This window comes from Chelonia mydas, chromosome 22 (genome assembly GCF_015237465.2).
Source record: "Chelonia mydas isolate rCheMyd1 chromosome 22, rCheMyd1.pri.v2, whole genome shotgun sequence".
Taxonomy (NCBI): Eukaryota; Metazoa; Chordata; order Testudines; family Cheloniidae; genus Chelonia; species Chelonia mydas.
Genome location: NC_051262.2, coordinates 9,643,599 through 9,663,858, shown reverse-complemented (window position 1 = coordinate 9,663,858; position 20,260 = coordinate 9,643,599). Strand labels below are relative to the sequence as shown.

Below are 20,260 nucleotides of genomic sequence, written 5' to 3'. Positions count from 1 at the left end.
TGTTTATCTAGACTTCTCTCAACAGAACTCCAGTTCAGAAAAGCACTTCAGCATGCTAGATTAGCCACATAATCTTGTGCTGCCCAGGTACATGTTACAAGCCTAGGTTTTATAACACAACAAAGCAAAAACCACCACGCACCTACAGTACTGCACAATTTTCAAAGGCTCGTAACTCAGTGAAATCAAAAACAACTTCTGGACCAAGGAAGGGCACTTCAGAGAGGGCGAGCTGCAGGCTACATTTCACCTTTTGGACCCCATTATTTGCATGACAGAGCTGTTTAAAAGTTTTCTCCAGCATTCAAGTTTTCTCGGGTTTTCTTTCTAAGTGTACACATACTCAAAACTGCTGAACCATTTCAGTTCCTCCTGCTTCAAACTTTATCTGACCTTGATTATTTTGGGGGACACACAAATACTGGGAAAATTCTGCCAAATCGATAGTTTCAAAAAAGAAAAACTTATGAGCAACTGAAAACAGGGATCAGAGCAGCAGCCGTGTTAGTCTGTATTCGCAAAAAGAAAAGGAGTACTTGTGGCACCTTAGAGACTAACAAATTTATTTGAGCATAAGCTTACCTGAGCTACAGCTCACTTCATCGGATGCATTTGAATGCATCCAATGAAGTGAGCTGTAGCTCACGAAAGTTTATGTTCAAATAAATTTGTTAGTCTCTAAGGTGCCACAAGTACTCCTTTTCTTTTTGAAAACGGAGTGAGCATAGACAGAGCCAGGCAACCTTAACTATAATGGTGGCTGCAATTCCTCTCAGACTAATGGCTGTAATATTTTATATCTGAACAGCACCCTTCAACTCAACAATTTCTGAAGTGCTAGACCAGTTAATTTAAAAAACCCGCATCACCTGTCACCATAGTGAAGCCATCTCTGGGGAGAAACTCAGCAAGTGTAACAATAATTTGCAGCACACAAGGTCCTTCCCTCCAGTTCTTGAACCAAAACTCATTTGCCTGGAGAGCACACTACAAACCTATTTGCTACAGCCTTCCTGCCATCACCACCACCACCACCAAGGAACTACTCATACACAGAAGGCAAGTCAAGGTTCCTAGACCTTAGAAGAGGTGGCATGAAAATTCCACCATGCCATATTCTGTGGAGAATGCTATGGAAACCTAGGCCACTCTATTTAGCGTTTAGATGTTATAGCGATGGATGCTCTAGAAGTACCTTAAAAAGCCCCCAAGATGGACTGCAATGTTATGATGGCCAAATGTAATTACTTGGGGGGGAAACTCTGGTCAGGACACTCAGGTGAATGCTCTGCTCTCATGAGAAATATTGCAGGATCTTTATTGCCTTCAGGTAGATTGGGCCTCAATTTTAAAGACTCACCCCAAACAGCTCCTTCATAGGCCCAATGCCCCCTTAAACTACGCTGGAACATTGGGTCAGGTGTTAGCGAATGCCACCTACCGAATTAAACCCATCACTTCTATTGGCATTGGGTTTTTGGTGGATGTCTCCCATCCAAGTATTAACGAAGTCCAATTCTGTTTAGCTCATGGGATCAGATATCACTATCTGAGCCAATATAGATGCATCAAGTCTATTTTGGAATATATAATGCAAGGGCACCCTTGATCACATCAGGGGGTATTAGCAAGTTATTGGGTATGCTCAGAGTCTGCATCATTTCTTGCCTTCTTGTACCACAGGTGTGGTTGGGAGTGGTGATGAAGCAGAGAGAAAGTGAGGAGCTTAGAAGTTCCACAAGAGACTCAAAACCTTATCAGAACATGTTCTCTCCAATGCTGATCATCAGCATCCCCAGATTCAAGCGAATTGTTGACCTAGTGCAATGTGAATTCCACTGTATTGCTGAGCTAAGCCTGGCACAATCCCATTTTCAATACAGTGTACTCTGGCTTCCTACGCAGAGATTTCTACCTTATGATGTCTCATTGCTAATGGCCAGTTGCTAGTAACTGATCAGACTGCTGGCTAATCTTGCTTTTATGCCTGCATGGCAGCTCACTAGCTTTCCTACCTTTGACTGGGCATATCCTTCTCTAATGACCCTACGGCACAAAGCTGACAGCTCACCCTGCCAAAGAGAATGCCTTGCAAAACCTTCACTCAGAATATTTAACACTACCTGTTAGCACTGTCCTTAAAGGATCACTGTAATAAACTGACTAGAGAGAGTATACACATGGCTGACATCTACTGGACAGAATAAGAACACAACTTTATGTGTCACAGGCCCTGCAGTGTCCAGAACTAACAGCGATTCTCCCTCCTTTGGCTCGAGCAGTAGGGGTTTGCAACTTCGTAGCAGAAGTACTGGAGTTCTCTACTTTCTACACTATTAAATTCCAGGTGACCACAGCAGGCAGCAGGATGACAGCTGTGAAGTCCTCACAAATGTGTTACATTATTTGGCAATACGAGCACTGCAACAGCAAACCCTCTTGAGATTTTTGGCAGGAGTCCACAAAGTGACCTATGCTCTGTTGCTCTAACGACAGCAGCCTGGCTAGTTATCCCTCCGAGATTATTTTGCTTTAGCATTTAATACCGAAGAACGCAATTTTAAAACATGAAATGGGGGAAGCCATCTGGACTAGTAATACACTGTTAGGAGCTTCCTGAAATTACTTCCCCTCTCTATCCAGGGAGGAGGGAGTGTCCTTCACTGAAGCGTTTCCTAATCCCAAATTTCTGATCCCAGACAAGCCCCAAACTTTTACAAAATTCAAAAGGGTTTGGATTGGCCACATCTCTACAGGCCCGATCCAATGCCTATTAAAGTCAGTGGGAGTCTTTCCATCCCCTTCAATGGGCGGTTGTATTGGGTCCTAAATAAAGGTGCAAAAATAAGTGTTGAAACCCTCTGTACAATTTTAGTTGGCGTTATCAGGAAGAGATTCATAAGCGTGAAGATTCACCAGGTGCTGCCTTTCCGGGACACGTAACTGCTAAGTAGGTTTTGCACCTATGCCAGATTGTCTGTGCAAACGAAGGAGATATATATATGCCCTCCTCCTCTGCACAAACAATTTAGATATATATACATATATCTCCCAAACCTTTCCATGAAGCCAGGTTTCATCTCCAGACTGTAAATCTTGAAGTTCCTCAAGGGGGTTTTATTCAGGAAGACGTCACCAATTAAGCCTGCAAGAGCAATAGAGGTAATAAAGAGCTGAGAAGCAACTAAGCTGATGGATCTTCCTATTTCAATAGGAGGAACAGCGGGATACGGAAAGTAGTCATGCTCTGCAATGGCATTAAAGCCCATATGGTCCCACTGCTCATCCAGATTGAGCAGGGAATGTTGCCACACTTTGCCCTCTCCTCTCCATCCTTTGCTTTAACTCACTAAGCTGAGAAACCCTCTCCTGGCAGAACGTACTGTTGGCGCACATAGCAGATTCACTTTTTATTTGGCTGTCCATACATGGATTTTTATTTATTTATTTTTTTTTAAAAGCAGCAGATCAGTTACTTCCCCAATACTCAGAAGAATATGTGGACATCCTGGTATCCCTTGTACTCATCCACTGCTTTTTTCCCCAAGGATTTCAAAGCACCCAACAAACAAATTTAGCCTCACCAGCCTCCTGTGAGGCAGTTGAAATTATCCTCATTTGCGGGTGGAGGAAACTGGCACACAAGAAGTCCAGGGCAGAGCTGGGAACAGAACCCATCTCTCCTGGCTCTCAGTCCAGGTCATTAACTACAAGCTGATGGTTGAGATTGTCAAAGCAGTCCAGGGGCTTTAGGCACACCTCTGCCGTTAAAGCTAATGAAATATGTCTCTACATTCACTAGGCTGCTCTGAACGTTTCAGCCTACATTCCCCCCTATAAAACAGAACCCAAGGAATCTTGACTCCCAGTCCCCATCTCCACCGGCATAAATATTTTACTGAGCTGGACATAGTCCGTAGTCCCAGGACCCTGTGTACACTCAGATTATCTTGCTCTCCAAATCTCAGAGCAGAAACAGGGATCAGGAAGGAATTCCTTTCCCACCCCCCCATGTATGACGTTACACAAGTGGATATGGACATCATGGAGTGAGAAGAGGGGCACCCCGTCTATATTGGCAACCACTATAGGGAGGGACTTGGGAAGGTCTTTAAGATAGGTCCATCCCCCATGAAGTGGGCTATTTTCACCAACTATCACATGTCAGCTACCACCACCCTGGACATGTTTGAACTTATGGTCAAGAAGTGACCTATATTCTTTTATCAGTCTCCCGTCTTGGATGCCTTCTACTGCCTGACTGCAAAGCTACACAGCATTATCCAGGCACAGTGAAATTCTTGCATGCCTTTATACGACTCAATCCAACACACAGGATTTTAACATTCGATCTGGAGTGTTCGTTTCTGGAGCGCGGGAGCCATTTTTAAAAATGTCCTCCGTGTTGGAGGTCCTCGCTAAACACAGACTCAAAAAGAGGCGTTTATCTGAGTTCTAAGCCCCATGCACCAGCTTGGAAGGGAAGAGACAACTTAACCTACCTTTCCGCTGCTCATTCAGCATAAGTCCGTAATTGACACGCCCGCAGTTCTCTACCAAAAGCCTGAGCTGCCTGAAGCCCTGTAAAGAATGGATCAGCCTCTGCTGAATCAGTGCACAGCCAAGTGCCAGGTCAGCCATGTTGAGCAAAGAGAGAAATCAATGGGATCACTCCAGGGGGGAGTTTGCACCAGTAGTTTTGGCAGCTGTTTACAGGACTATAAATTACAGGCAGATGCCACAGCTGCAAGTAACTGCAATCACTGAGGAAAACTCAACCTTCTCATGAAACCGTAATATTTTGCTGTTACATTTTAAATGGTTGAAATGGTACGTAGAGCTAGAAACAACATGTGTCCAACAGCACACAGGCTTCCATCACACAGCTCTACCCAGGAGTCACATTCCTGACCTCCAATATTCCCTCCCACTCACCCAATTCTCGTCTTGGGAGCCATGCACAGCTCTGCCAGTGCACATTTAGTAGACATGCTACTTATACAGCCACTTTGTGCTGAAATGTTGGATGGTTTTGTAATGCGGGAGAGTGTGAGCTCAGAACACACGTGAGACCATCCAACTCATTTCACTTTGACCTAAGAGAAGTAAAAAGACTGATGCATGTTTTGTGCCTATGAGCGAACAGCCTACATGTCCTCAGTCAGCACAGGCAGGGTCCCTAGAGCCCACTGTTACACCTCATGGGTGTCTGCAGTGTGTGGGTGTGGCAGGAAGCGCACCAGCTGCTACTCTGGAGTGAACCTGCTGACTGAAGTTTTGTCCAAATATTTCCCCCTCTCTGAAGGATACTCTTGGCATTTTAAGCCACTCTGCTCCAACTGTGGAGTCATTTCAGGTTTGAGTGTAACAACTGCTCTGTGTCTCATGCTGCTGCATCGCTGGTTTGCACGAAGCTGGCATTAGACACACTTCTGGGCTCTGCATTCTCGGGGGTGAGCTGCGATTCTGTTACCCACATACCTCTCGTGAGTGGTCTCAGATTACTTACCTGTCCTTCAGGAATTGACAGCTCCACCGTGTTGTAATCAAGGAATCCAACGAACACAGTGTTAACAAACACCTGCAGGAGAGGGCACAGGAGACCAGCAGAATTCGAAACAGGTGTACTAGACAAGAGATTAGAGCCATAACAGGGGAGGAAGCATCGTCTAACGCAAGGGTGGGCACACTTTTTGGCCCGAGGGCCACATCGGGGTTGCAAAACTGTATGGCGGGCCGGGTAGGGAAGGCTGTGCCTCCCCAAACAACCTGGCCCCTGCCCCCTATCCGCCCACTCCCACTTCCTGCTCCCGATTGCCCCCCTCAGAACCTCCGACCCATCCAACCTCCCCCTGCTCCTTGTCCCCTAACTGCTCCCCCCAGGACTCCACCCCCTATCCAACCCCCCGTCCCCTGACTGCCCTGAACCCTATCCACACCCCCGCCCCCTGACAGACCGCCCCCCAGGACTCCCATGCCTATCCAACCCCCCCCGTTCCCCATCTCCTGATCGTGCCCCCCCCCCCCCCAAACCTCTGCCCCATCCAACCGCTCCCTGTCCCCTGACTGCCCCCTGGGATCCTCTGCCCCTTATCCAACCCCCCTGCTCCCCGCCCCCTTACCATGCCACTCAGAGCAGCAGGAGCTCACAGCCCTACCACCCGGCTAGAGGCAGCCAAAATGCCGCACTGCCCAGCAGGAGCGGAGGGCCAGGGCGTTGGCAGCGTGGCGAGGCTGCAGGGGAGGAGGGACAGCGGGGGAGGGGTCAGGGGCTAGCCCCCCCGGCCGGGAGCTCAGGGGCCGGCCAGGACAGTCCCGTGGGCCGGATGTGGCCTGCGGGCAGTACTTTGCCCACCTCTGGTCTAACAGGAGTCAAGACTCCTGGGGTTTATTCCCAGCTCTGCCATTGACTCATTCTGCAATGTTGGGCAAATCAAGGCATTTCTAAAAATGTACCATGATTTCCTACCATTACCTTCTGAGGATAGATTTGAGCTGATGTTATTGGAGTTTAAACAGACTTGGACCTTGAGCCTGGGATTTAGGGAGGATGTAGGCTGGGGCTTCGTTATGAATAGCACAAGGGAATCATAATTCTACTCAGGGAAAGCCTGCCACCTTGGTTCATGGCTGGCCTATTTCACGCCAACTACCGCAGCCAAGCTATTTGCCTTTCTGTAGAGTCAGAACAACAACTGCTCTGTACTCTTTACCTGTGCTCGGTCCCGGACGCTGTCCCTGGAATGCAGCTGTCCTCCGCCGGATATGACCGTCTCGTAGAGCGTATACCCATAGGCCTGCCCGTTGCCATCATTCACTGGCAGGTTCTCCATGTTAACCGGGAACTCTGACTTAATGGGCTGCAAAGGAAGAACAAGTAACCTTTCTAAGGGGACAGGCTACACAGGGGCAGCATCATCAGCCAAGTAGCTGCTATGTCTCACAAACCAACATTTACTCAAATCCTATGCAAAATCTGCCTCTCTTAAAGGGCTCCTGGGGTGCAAAGAACTGCAGCTAAGTGATGAGTTTCAATCCTGCCAACACAATCCCTGCTAGCTGGATGTCTAAGCCTTCATCAGACACAGATGTTCAATTATGGCTATTTCATCACTTCCTTGACAACCTGCTCCATTGCCTATGGTTCTGAAAGCTTCTTCCATGCTGCAACTAAAACCCATTGCTTCTTGTTCAATTCCGGGTGAATAATTAGAGTAATTGATCCCTGCTTTCTTCACGTAGGAGGTAGTTTTGGTGTAATGTCTAGGGCCAGGGACTAGGAATCAGGACTCCTGCATGCTATTCCTGTCTCTCTTGCTGTGTGACCTCGTGCTAATCTATTGACCCGTCCTGTGAATAGGAAAGCATCATTAACCCATTTTACACCCTGGGGGACTAAGGCCCAGAGGGATGGCTGAGGGTTTTGTAAAGCTCTGAAGTTCCCAGATGGAAGGCGCTCCAATGAGCGTGAAGTATTAGTAAATGGAACAGGTGACAAAATGGGTGAAGCCTCATATTTGCAAAACCAAGCATCCCTGAAGCCAAATCCCAGCAGTCCCACATCTTCCTTCTCGGTAAATAAATGGGAGTTCCATACAACGTACTAGGCTCAGGTCTTTCTGATAAGACGTTAAAACACAGGTCCTCTCCCTGTGACATTAAAGATCATGTAGCACTTTAGAGACAAATGGCTCTAGTATCCTTGGCCAAAATGTGCCCTCTCCTCCCCATTCTTGTGCAGCATGTGGTATACAAATGGGTTGACTTCCTCCACCCCAGAGGTGGCTGCCTTTCACTGCGGCTATAGATACAAAGTTTGTGAAGCACCTTGAGGTCCTTCAGAATAAGATTATATTATTTCATAGTGCAACGTGTTTCTTTGCATCATCCCATCCTCTTGGCACATTCTCCGGCTCAAAGGACTGTACCCACCTCTACAATAGATGGCAGCACCTCCCACAGAGAGACATACTGCGGCAGCAGGACTGCGCCATATGATGCTTTGTCTGTGATCATAGGAGGGAGGGGCAGAGGCTGCCCTGCAATGCAGAAACAAGACAGGTGTTATATTTCAGTTCTGCTAGACAGATGCTACAGAAGGCGACAGGGGGGCTTATGGGCACTCCCTGATTCTACCTCTAGACCACAGCTCTGCCTCTGGAAACGTCTTTGATCAATCTCCCTATGGGATCAAACAGAGCACTGTATCCACCTCAAAGAGAGCTCAAGCAAAACTGAAAGCTGGGCCAGGGCTGGTGTATTTATTCAGTGGTGAGAGCCACCTGTCCAACTCCAGAGAGAACAGAATGCAAACGGGATCTGTACAACAAAAGCACTTCCCCAGATTTGCATTGATTTTAAGTTTGCTGGCATGACATTTCCCCTGCATGCGGAGACTGTTAAATCCATGCATCCTTCCCGTTGCTGGGAAGTCAGCTGAAAAGCCATTTCTGTAACAACCTGCTCTACATCCCCACACTACAAGAAGGATGTGGAAAAATTGGAAAGAGTCCAGTGGAGGTCAACAAAACCGATTAGGGGCTGGAACACATGACTTATGAGGAGAGGCTTAGGGAACTGGGATTGTTTAGTCTACAGAAGAGAAGAATGAGGGGGGATTTGATAGCTGCTTTCAACTACCTGAAAGGGGGTTCCAAAGAGGATGGATCTAGACTGTTCTCAGTGGTAGAAGAGGACAGGACGAGGAGTAATGGTCTCAAGTTGCAGTGAGGGAGGTTTAGGTTCGATATTAGGAAAAACTTTTTCACTAGGAGGGTGGTGAAACACTGGAATGCGTTACCTAGGGAAGTGGTGGAATCTCCTTCCTTAGATATTTTTAAGGTCAGGCTTGACAAAGCCCTGGCTGGGATGATTTAGTTGGGGATTGGTCCTGCTTTGAGCAGGGGGTTGGACTAGATGACCTCCTGAGGCCCCTTCCAACCCTGATATTCTATGATCCCTGGGCCTCCTACTCTTCAGGAAATGCTTCCAACTAATCTGCGGGACATATCCATGTGGGGAGTAGCAGGGATCCAGCAGAGACCCTTGGTGGTCCATTTTAAAGCTTCTCTGGTATAGCACAGGCCAGCATTTAAGGGGGAGAGAAGCTGCTCTGAGGTTTATCATCACCTATGATCTTGGTGAAGAGCTGACGGAGTCTGAAGAACTTGGATGTGTAGTCTCCAGCCTCTGTCAGCACGGCGTCATAGTCTGGAAAACAAGCATGCACCTGTCACAGAGCATCATCAGCTTTAGGAAAGTACTCATGCAAGAGGTCAGAGCCAAAGGGGTAATATGTTTATCTCAGGCCTTGTTGACATTAAGGAAGTCTGCACTGGTATAGCTACGTTGATTAACTACACAAGCACAAAGTTCCTTAATGCAGACAGGGCCTGAGACATTGTCTCACTGTGTAGAGAGACAGCTACTTAATAGTAAAGTAATTCTGAAGATGGGCGTAAAATAAAAGTAAAGAGAAACAGCTTGAACCCACACCTACTGCTGGTATAATAAAGTGTATGGTCAAATTCTGCCCCCCACGTTCACTTCTACAATGCCTGACTGAAGTCAAGGGTAACAGGGCATGAAAGTCTGAGGACACAACAGGGCTCTTAACAGATACCCTTCCTCTCCCATGTACACCAGTGCCATCCATTTTCCCATTATGCTTAATGGGTTTTCCCCTGCCTCATACAACTGACTGACAAATAAAATATTTTCTTAACTGTTATTGCAAGCCAAAGAGGAGGGGAAGAAATATGGATGCATGTTAAAGGCCTATGTTTCAGGTATGAAATCTCTCCACTTGTTGCAATCAGAGGTTCAAATCACAGCAAGCTCAAGTCAGCCCTTCTTCCACGCAACACAAATACGTTGAGGATAGTGCCATGCAGTAAATGGATAGGGGTCCTATCTGCCTTGCATGGTCCCAGACACCTTTCCATAAGAACACAGATTTGCCTTAGCATTCTCTGCTAACATTTCCTCTTTTCCCGCACTGCTGTACTGTGGCTGCTGCTCTCCTCCCCAGTGTTGGCTGCACATACTGTGAGGGTCCCATTCTGCATCTGCCCTTAACTCCATGTAGGATAAAGTCAATAGTTTTGGTGAGGACTTTTGGGATGAAAATTGCTATAAGATACTCTTCAAATTGTTAAAAGTCAAAGCCAAACAACCAACTATTCTGGTGTCAGAAGTCTCAGATGGTCTTTCCTTAATCATTAATTGAAAGAGAGGAGAGACACCATAGAGAAAACAGCACCACTTGATGTTAACTATATGTCTTTATCTACCCAGTGGTTTCTGACTCAATTCATAGTAAAGGGCTCCCCCAAATACTGGAATAGGGCGAGAAATCTGGAGTGTTAAAGGAAACCCTCTGTCACAGTCACACCATCTTCCCACATGAGCCAAGATCAGGGTCTTTCTTCTCTCCTGTCTGGGTGATGGTGATGCAGAGACAGCACCTAGATCCTTCAAGAAAGTGATGGGCATAGAGCTTTCCATCAGCTGCAGCTGGCTCAAAGGCTGCAGGCTTGCAATGGGCACGCAAGCGAGGCAGTGAAAGAAAACTCACCGTAACTTGTGACATCTGGCTTGTACTCATCAAAATCCAGAGCACCATTCATGAAGCCAAAGTTGGTGCCCCCATGGAACATGTAGAGGTTGATGGATGCTCCTGTTTTAAGGACTTCTGCTACAGAATTCACCATATCTGTAAAGGAGGGAAAACTCCCAACAATGGTTCCGAACATCACAAATCAAGAAGGTAGTATAACATAGTACGGACTGAACACGCCAACAATTCAAGAATTTCAAACTGAGCATTTTGTTTACAATCACCCCCCCTCTCCCAATGCTTCATGAGCCCAATTCATGCCTGGGGTAACTCCAGTCACTTACAGCTACCTTATATAGTATCAGAGGGGTAGCCGTGTTAGTCTGGATCTGTAAAAGCGGCAGAGTCCTGTGGCACCTTATAGACTAACAGACATATTGGAGCATAAGCTCTCATGCGTGAATACCCACTTCTTCAGATGCAACTGAAGAAGTTGGTATTCACCCATGAAAGCTTATGCTCCAATATGTCTGTTAGTCTATAAGGTGCCACAGGACTCTTTGTCGCTTTTACTTTATATAGGGCAACCTTTCCACTTGAAATGTTCTGCAGGAATAATTCATACACAACCCATCCGAGAGAGCCTACATTCCCAAAGCAGGCAAAGTTTTCATTGACTTCAGTGGGAATTCTGCCTAGGCAAGGACCTTGATCTACTATACTGATGACATAGTTACACAGAGAATTGCACAGGTAGGAGACAGGTTATTTTAGATGCATTATGTTATGACCAAATTATTTAAGTTGCCTTTATTTTTTTAAGATATATTTATTTACCTTGTTTCTTAATATATGAACTGAAATGGGACACGACCCTTTTGGAAGTACTAAGTTTGTATGAGGTTTATGTTGACCATATCACCCACAAAAGGTAAAATAATCTTGTTGGAGTGAAAACAAATCTATTTACTATGCATATAATGTAATGACAGAGCTGTCACAAAATCCTCATGTCATTTTTACTACTGCTGTAGCATACATATGCAGAATAGAGTCCCTTAGAAATTTGCACAAGTTAGGGACGAAGTAGCTGAGGCACTGGGTTAGGAGTCAGGAGATCTGGATTCTATTCCCAAATCTGCCACAGAGTCCCTCTGTGACCTCAGCTAAGTTATTTCGTCTCTCTATGCCTCAGTTCCCCATCTGTAAAATGGGGCTAATACTATTTCCCTCTCCACATGGGTGTTGGAAAAATACATTCATTAATGATAGTGAGGTACTCAGATTCTGTGGTGATAGGAGCCACATAAAAATGTAGATCACTAGAACAAAGCTTTACGGGCCTGCTCCAATGCACACTGAAGTCAATGGAGAATCTGCCAGTGACTTCAGTGGGCAATGACGTGTCCCTACGATGACCCATACCCCTGAAGAGGTAGGGAGATAGGAAACAGTGGAGGTGGTGAAATAAAACCCAGAAGTCCTTTCTAAGCTCCTCACAGTGACTATCCTTATTTCCTTTCCCTTCCACCTTATCTCTAACCCCAATTACAAAAGTTTTCTACAATCGACATAACTATCAGTTCTTCACCAATTTCATTAGCTTGCATGTTGTATCCACATCGCCTACTCTTTGTTTGTCTCTTCAGACTGTAAATTCTTTAGGGCAGAGATTGTCTCTTTTCTGTGTTTGTACAGCCTCTAGCACAATGGGGGGTCGTGACCCAGTTGAGGCCTTTTGGACATTGCCATAATATAAAGATTGACGGCTAACGTCAATGTTTAAATCCAGATTGATTGTTTTTCTGAAAGATCTGCTCTAGGAATTATTTTGGGGCAGTTCTCTGGCCTGTGTTATACAGGAGGTCAGACTAGATGATCACAATGGTCCTTTCTGGCCTTGGAATCTATGCAACTACTCCTTGCACTAGCTTGTTGATATGCTAACTCCTAGAGCAGTGAAAACAAACTTATTTGAAAAATGCCACATAAAAATCACTACTTGACATTGACAGGGATAAAGAAAGACAAAAAAAAACCACAGCAGTGTGTGAATCCACTACAGAGGTTATAAATTTACAGGCACTTGCTCAGAGCTAGGGGCATCGCTAGATAGGAAACTTGATGGAGACAGCATTACTGTACCACGTTTGTTGACAGCAGTTTATACCGCAATAAATCCTAAGTGTGCGATGATAATATATGGTACTCACCATCTGCATCAAAGACATTATGAGGGCCGCCCCAGCTATCAAACCATCCAGTCCAATACTCCATCACCATCTTCGGCTTATTTTGCTGTTATAAAAACAAAAGACAGAATTACATGGAATGGGGTGGTATGGTGATCCAGTGCTCACCCTTGTTTTCCAGAGGCCCATCGTCTGAGTGCTGTTGGAGGAAAAGGCCCTTAAAAGGGTTTCTTCTCAAGTGGACAGAAAAGATCTAGAGATAAAACCCTGGTCAAACAAGACATAGAAACACCTAGGACAGATGGGCAAAGCAGAGCCTGCAGCATATACAGTCTCCTACGATCACACCACCAGAAGGGAAACACAAAGCAACGCAAAAGAACAGGTGACACCAAATGGTTCCACATATCAAGGCTTTGAGCAACTGGAGCAAAAAAACAAGCCAACTGCGATGGTTTAGTTTCTGCTAGAAATTCACATTTATAAATGTCTACTTATCAGCCACACCACTGCAGTTTATGAGTTTGCAGGTGTGCTGTAGCCAATGCTTGCCAAGGTGGGAACAGCAGACCTTAGCGACTTAATCCCTTTTTAATGCTGCATATGGTGATGGCAGGATTAGCCTTTGCAGGAATTAGGTCTTCATTAAAAAGCAATTTCTCCCCATTTGTCACGGCTTGCCAGCTCCTTTACCTCCTGTGGAATTCCGCTTGACCCCATCACACCAGACAGTACCATGTGCGATCAGACTTGTCAGCACTCCCCACTCAGGACGTTTACTCCTAGTCAAGGCAATTTCACCTTGTGTTTGATGGGTGGGGGTTATCTGATGCTATGTGAAAGGGATAAGGTAAGCAGAATTAAAGAAAATCATGTTCTATTAGGAGAATACAACTGCTGGTGCCTGTAACGTTCTAATTGCTCCAGGTTCAGATCAGCTCTTGATAAAATACAGTATGATTCAAATCAGTCTCAGACAAAACAGTCAAGCAGGGCATTTAATCAGCGCCTTGAATAGAGACCACATCAAGGACAAACAAACCTATGATTCAGACTCCCTAAGAACAAGCACGGTCAGCCCTCCAACCCCTATAATTAACTAGTGTTGCAGAGGGAGTGCTGTTCTCCAAGGGTCACGCTGTACCTGGTGATCAGCAATGACTATGTGGTTGGTGGAGAACATGCTACTTCTTGCTCCAGTGCCAGCTCAACATGGCAAGGCCAATTACAGCAGAACCTCTCTAGCCTGTGGGTCACAAAGTCAGGTTAAAATGGCTCGATTTGCCCCGCAAACTTTCCAAGAATGTGAAATCCCAATTAGGTTCCAAGCTGGAAAATGGGGAGATGAGAGAACAGACAGGCCACAGCCCAGGACACAAAGCATTTCTGCAAATCTTCCAGGCTGGCATTTAGGGGAGGAAGGGAAGGTGTTGGTGGTGGAGGAGGAGGGAAGAGTGTGCAATCAAAGAGGAGATTGTTATCATTTAAAAAATAAAACCTGGTCCCATTTTGCTGCTGTGGCATCTCACAACCAGGCTGCAATCTGAGCGAAGTGCTCATTCACCAATTCCCCACCTCTATACATCTTACATCTCTGACAGTGCAAGGAATCTGGGGCACTCAGGTGAAACACTAGACTGGAGTGCTCCTCCACAAATGAGCAGTGTTAAATAAAACACCATGCAGGCAGTGTTGAGGGGGTGTCCTGGGACAGGATCCTGCATGAAGCGCTGTCATGACGCCAATATGTAGGCATATCTGCAACAAGACAGAATGCCATTGAGTCAAACTGCCTCCTGATCAGTTTTGGACCGGGATACCCAAGTCGTTAGAGAGAAAAGACTGTTAGAGTGGTGAATCACCCCAGGTGAGGGTAGGAGTGACGCTACTACTGTTTGCTTGACACAGACTCAAGACATCACCTCCACCGCCCCACTGTATCAGTTACAAAAGGACAAAGTACAGTACACAATGGGTTAATCCAGTGCTTGGTGTCCTTTGCTTAAATTTGATTTGGGTCTGAAATCTAATATAGTTCACCACCTGAGCTTATCCATACCATCTGGCATTACACACTTAGGAGAGGCTCAGGCTTGGAATGGAGGTGTGAGGGCTGTAGATCAGGATGAGGTGCATTGGCAGAGTTGAGTGGGACCCTGGACTGGAACAGCAGGCAGTGGGGGCATTGCAGGTGAAGACTGGAACTTGCTGGCAAAGCTGTAGAGCAGCTAAGATTGAGATAGCAGGGGAGGAGCGAGGTAGGATGGCAAAGCTAGAATAATAGAGGAGAGAGCAAACAGCGGCGACACATACCAGGCCCAGACAGTTCATGGAGTCCGTTCCATGAACTCTATAATCCAGACCGCCTTTTTCAATTGCCAGAACCTGCTGTTCAAAGGCACCGAAATAGAGAACCCCGTTTCCAAGCCTGAGTGGCTAAATTAGGGAGTCCAGTTCTCAGACTGATAAGCAGGAACATTTAGGGACGTGCCTAAATGGCTGGTGGAGCCCTTCAAATATGGAATCATGCACCCAAACTTCCCACTGAAGCTGCTATAATGAGCTGCCGTGTTGAATTTGCTTTATCAGAGGAGACTGAAACCTCTATTACTGTGCACTGGCCCCTCGCAAGGGCTGCAGCGCAGCCTGATTGGCAGCTCACTGGCCCCTCGATGATTAAATGCTTCTGAAACCACGACGTTGCTCAGCCTGACCCTGACTTGGCTGGCTGTGTCATAGGCACGATACTTTTATTTTTATCCTGATCTCGACATGGCTGTGACTGTGTGTGAACCAAGCAGCTTGGCAAACAGAAGGAGCCTTCACTCTGCTTTGTGAGTTCACTTGATTTAAGAAACACTTAGTCCACCCCACAAAAAAATTTGATACACGGGGGATTTAAACTTTAAATTACCCTTAATCCCTCGGATATTTAGTATGAGTCCAAAGAACCTTCCCATCACCTTCCCATTAACAAACACTTCAGGAGATAAGAGTTCTGGCTTTCGGAGATACCTGGCTACAATTAACCTTTATAGCACAGTAGGGAAGGTATTTCAAGCCAGGAACAGACCAATACCCAGGCTCCTGTGGGTCAGGCAGAACAGCACAATCCTCTTTAAATGAAACACACAAGCGTCAGGCTATCTCCACTTGTGTAGAGAGCCCTCAAGCTGCAGGAAAGGAGGTCTCCAGTTCCAAGATCCAGTGGTACCTGCAGATTAATACTCCGAAGCAAAGAGAACGTGGAGAATCAGAATGCTGCCAAAGCCGTCAGGCCCAACTCCCTGCTGCCAAAGTGAAATTATTCTGGCCTCTCTTCAGTGGATCAATAGCTGCATATGTCATGGAACAATGGAAACCCAGGTGAGGGGAGTCAGATCAGGACCTGCAAATAGGAAATCTGCTCACAGATTCCCAAGGGCTCCACCAGCAGAACACTTCAGAATGCCATCCCCTCTCCCCACCAGCATGCACGAGGCACTCGGTTACGGCTATGAAGGACACACTTGCCAGAAAGGCTGCTGTGGAGTCCTGCCTACTCCTGCCAAAATTTGTTCACTTTAATTGTTTAATTGATCACTCAATATTAGAAAAAGGAATTACCAGACGTTCAAATCTGTTAAGCACTAAAAAGGACAGACAAACATAGACCTCATGCTGCAAATTCAATCCGGGCGAGGGGGATAATTTAATCACATGTTGCTGGTGGCTTTGTGACGTAGCAAGTCTATCGGGGACATCGCAGCATCTTGCTTTTCCACCACACTCATTCCCACCATACCATTCCCTCGAGATGCAGCTGGACTAGTGCCCCGCTATCCAAACACGGGGGGAGGGGGGGTGGGGTGGGGGGAGAGAGATAGGAGGAGGCTGGCTGGCTGTTGAATACCCAACCCATATCTAAATCTGCATTTTGCAAACAGCCTGTAGCTTTATACAGTGCTACCCATGTTTTCCATATTCTCAGTAACCTGGAGGTTGGCTGTGTCCCCTCAGGGCTGCAATGACTGCAGCTGTGCTCTTGACAAGCTGTGGGCTTCTGTCCTGAATATCTAATCCCTGTGAGGCTGAAACGAAGCTCTTAAGAGTTCTGAAGCTCCCAGCTGCCCAAACCCCCAATTTCATGAGTATCCATGATTATTATGAAATTAGGATTCACCCATAATGGGCTGAACCAGAACCCTAGATCCAAACATCCCCCATCTTTGAAGCATTCAGAAATTCAGAGCTTGATCTGCAGCCTGTCTCTCTCTCTCTCTTTCTGCTTTATACCAGAGCTGGGTCTCAGCTGTAGAAATTCTGATGCAATGGCACACACTCTATCCCCCCTGCTTTCCAAAGAGAGATCCCAGATTGCGAACACTAGCCAAGCTCCACAACCATACGGGAAAGCAAGCAGTAAGTGAGCATTGGGGTGCAGCCTCATTAAGGTCCCATCCAACTTCCACTGAAATCAATGGGAAACTTTCCATTGACTTCAAAGGGATTTGGCCCTAAGGAAGAGGAGTCTGGAGCATCCACCACAAAAATAAGGCATCAGTGCTTGGATGCCACTGTTTCAACGAAAAGAATAGGCTGAACAAAGACAAATCTTTTCATCTTACCTGTACTGTGTCGAGATAGACCAGGAAGCTGGAATCCACCTTCTGAAAGTTAACAGTGGCCAAAGCTGTTGAGAAACAAGAGTCTTCACTAGTGCTGATAAATCAATCCCCTCAACTGATGGAACGTTTCCATATACCAGGATGGGGCATCAACCTGTCACCAACTCAGAGGGAAAATAAGCCAATTACTGAATCATTAACACAACATCCTGCAGCACGCCTGGGTGCTCCTTGGAGGTCTCCGATCCAAATCCTGACCTACCATGAAGCTTCTCAGCTTGTGGACTTCGACAAACAGTGGAATAGCTGCAGGCCACATTCCTAGCTCTGAATGTTCACACAGAGATACAAGCAAGAAATAACAGCAGCCCACCTCATGGGGTATCCCAAGGCTTAATTAGCATCCGTAAAGCACTTGGAGATCCTTGGATGAAAGGCACCATAAAGGAGAACTGTTATTATTAGAAATCATATCTGGAGGCAATTCTGATCTCCAGGCTTTAGCTGCAGGATACTCTATCCCTGGCAGAGGCTTACAGCTTAACGGTTCTGTGGGGGTAGGTGAACAAGAGAGGGATTGAGAAACCACAATACAAATGAGCCAGATAGATCTCCCAATTAAAGTCTACATCTCAGCAGGGAGACACACAGTGTTTCACCGGAAACAAGCCAACAGCTAGATTATGCTCTTTGCATGCTGGGTGAAAGGCACTGACTGCATAGTCCAGGAGAACTAGTGCACATGGCACTTTGACAACATACATGGCTGCCCAGTAACCAATATTCACACCACAGCCCCTGTTGGGTTGAGGAAGAACCCTTAACTCTTCTCTTGCCCTTGCCTAACATTTAAGACACTCCAGTGCAAGAGCTCTGCGATGTAAGGAGCAGTGGTACAAGTATTGTTAATACAGAAGTACATTATTCCACAATAATCTAAAAGAGCTGGCATCAGCTCCAGCCCCTGTTTTGTCAAGCACAATGATTCAAACAGAATATTTACAAGAGCCAGAGCCAGCATTTCACCATTTTTACCTGGATTTTCACAGATTTCTGTGACCAATGTGCAAACCCTGAGACTTTGGTACAGACAAGCAAGTCATTTCTTTTGCAAGAACAAAACATGAGTTTACTGCTGGTGGAAGGCACTGGTTGAAAGCCCTGGAGACAAGGTGCCCAGTATTGCTCTCAGTGCAAATCAAGAACTCCACTGAAACTGGTGGGAGAACAAAATCGAGCCCAAATACTTAGATCCGATAAAGGATGGGCAGCAGCAGGGTAAGCTTTACACACATCCCATCCCAGTGCACTTCAGTCCTGACCTGGAGGGACCAGGAGTTTGGATTCTGTGGCACATTTAGCCCTTAGGTTCACTGTCAAGACTGCCAACGAGATTGCCAATTAGTGCAGAGTGTGATGGTAGTTTAATGAGATGAAGCCACCTGTCCACTCGGAATTAGCAATACATTGCTGAGCAGCTATCAAAGACACTGGGGAGCGACAGAGCAAACCCAGATATAATGGTGAACTAGCTAACTAGGTTCTCTGGAAGCTCTCCTTCCCTGTCTGAAGCACCTCCCATCTTCACGGAGTACAAGAGGCAGCTTTTGATAGGATGCCCCAATAACAGCCACCCACAGCCCCGTGTCTACCCCCTTGGTTGAAATTGTAATCTGCACAGCGATGCAAAGCCTGCTCCCAGGGCCCTGCCTGATGAACTGGGTTGGACGCTGGGGATTGCTGTGCGGGAGATACTTTACCCTACTGCAGCCTGTGGAGAAGTACTGAGGCTTCTTGGCATTGCCACGCCAGCCTCAGGGTTCAAAAAGCCTCTGCAGCTCTTGCACCTCCTTCCTCAGCCCAGGTCGATGGCTGATGGATCCATACAGGCTGCAAGCTACAGGCTTCAATGCTACCCCCAGAGAGCTGCAGCATGTGGCATATGCTGTGTCCATGGGGGTGGAGGGGATGCACACCATCAGAAGCCTTGCTCCCACCACTGCACTGATTCTGAGGCCAGCAGGGTCCTTTACAGCCACAGAGCAGGGGCTAGGAGAGAACTACCAGACTGGCTGCGACACCCTGGGGCAGATGCCCTTCCATAATGGATATTCTCCTCTGCAAGGCACCTGTCAGCCACTGGCATCAATGGGAATCACGCACACGTTTTAAAAGGAAACCAAGCCTCCACTGACGAGAAGAATGAACCAGGCCTCAGGATCATGGCTTTATATTCCTCTCCAGCCTCATGGCAGCAGTTTCTCCTCTCTCATCTTTCTGCCTATTTCTACAGCAGATTCTATTACCTTCCCTTTTGTGTTTTCAGCCACCTTGCTGCTGCTGCAGCATCACTGGAAGCCCTAGTTATTCCGCATTCCTGATTACTTGACATGTTGACTCTAATGAGCAGATTGTTATGACATCTAAAAGGCGAATTGGTATCAAAGCCCTCTCATCATACAGCCCTCTGGAAAAGACAACTCCGCACGAGAGAGAGCTCCAAGGCGGTAAACATACCCAGGAAAGGCAACGAGTGCTAAAAAGGGGATTTCTACCCCCACCCCTTCCAAATGCTGAGCTCACTGGCAGGGAGAGAGTGACCCTGTGTGGACAAGGCTGGAAACTGCTGTAGCCGAAAGAAAAACTGGAACAGGCTACACTAAGTCGGGGTGCAACTCCACAAGCTTCAGAGTTACACCAAGAATGCATTCCCCCCGCTTTATTTATTTAAAACGTAAGAGCAAAGAAGAGTGGGGAACATCTCTTATTTTGTGATCTCCATGCAGTTCTCTCTGGACTGAACATCAGCAGCACTTGTGACCAAGGCTACGATTTAGCCATGGGTATTTTTAATAAAAGTTATGGACAGGTCACGGGCAATAAACAAAAAGTCACAGCCCATG

The 20,260-nt window shown here is 46.6% G+C and overlaps 1 protein-coding gene across 4 annotated transcripts in view; it reads right to left on the bottom strand.

Annotated features, from left to right (window-relative positions):
- Window positions 1–20,260, bottom strand: part of GLB1L2 (galactosidase beta 1 like 2) — a 48,166-nt gene that overhangs the window by 6,213 nt on the left and 21,693 nt on the right. For all 4 annotated transcript variants that reach the window (XM_043533914.1, XM_043533913.1, XM_037882359.2 and 1 more), the window contains 9 exons: window positions 17,358–17,422; window positions 12,772–12,856; window positions 10,577–10,714; window positions 9,130–9,210; window positions 7,933–8,039; window positions 6,714–6,860; window positions 5,510–5,581; window positions 4,503–4,581; window positions 3,058–3,145 (listed from right to left, as the gene is read on the bottom strand). In XM_043533914.1, the coding sequence (XP_043389849.1) occupies window positions 3,058–3,145; window positions 4,503–4,581; window positions 5,510–5,581; window positions 6,714–6,860; window positions 7,933–8,039; window positions 9,130–9,210; window positions 10,577–10,714; window positions 12,772–12,856; window positions 17,358–17,422 (862 nt within the window). The remainder of the gene's footprint in view (window positions 1–3,057; window positions 3,146–4,502; window positions 4,582–5,509; window positions 5,582–6,713; window positions 6,861–7,932; window positions 8,040–9,129; window positions 9,211–10,576; window positions 10,715–12,771; window positions 12,857–17,357; window positions 17,423–20,260) is intronic.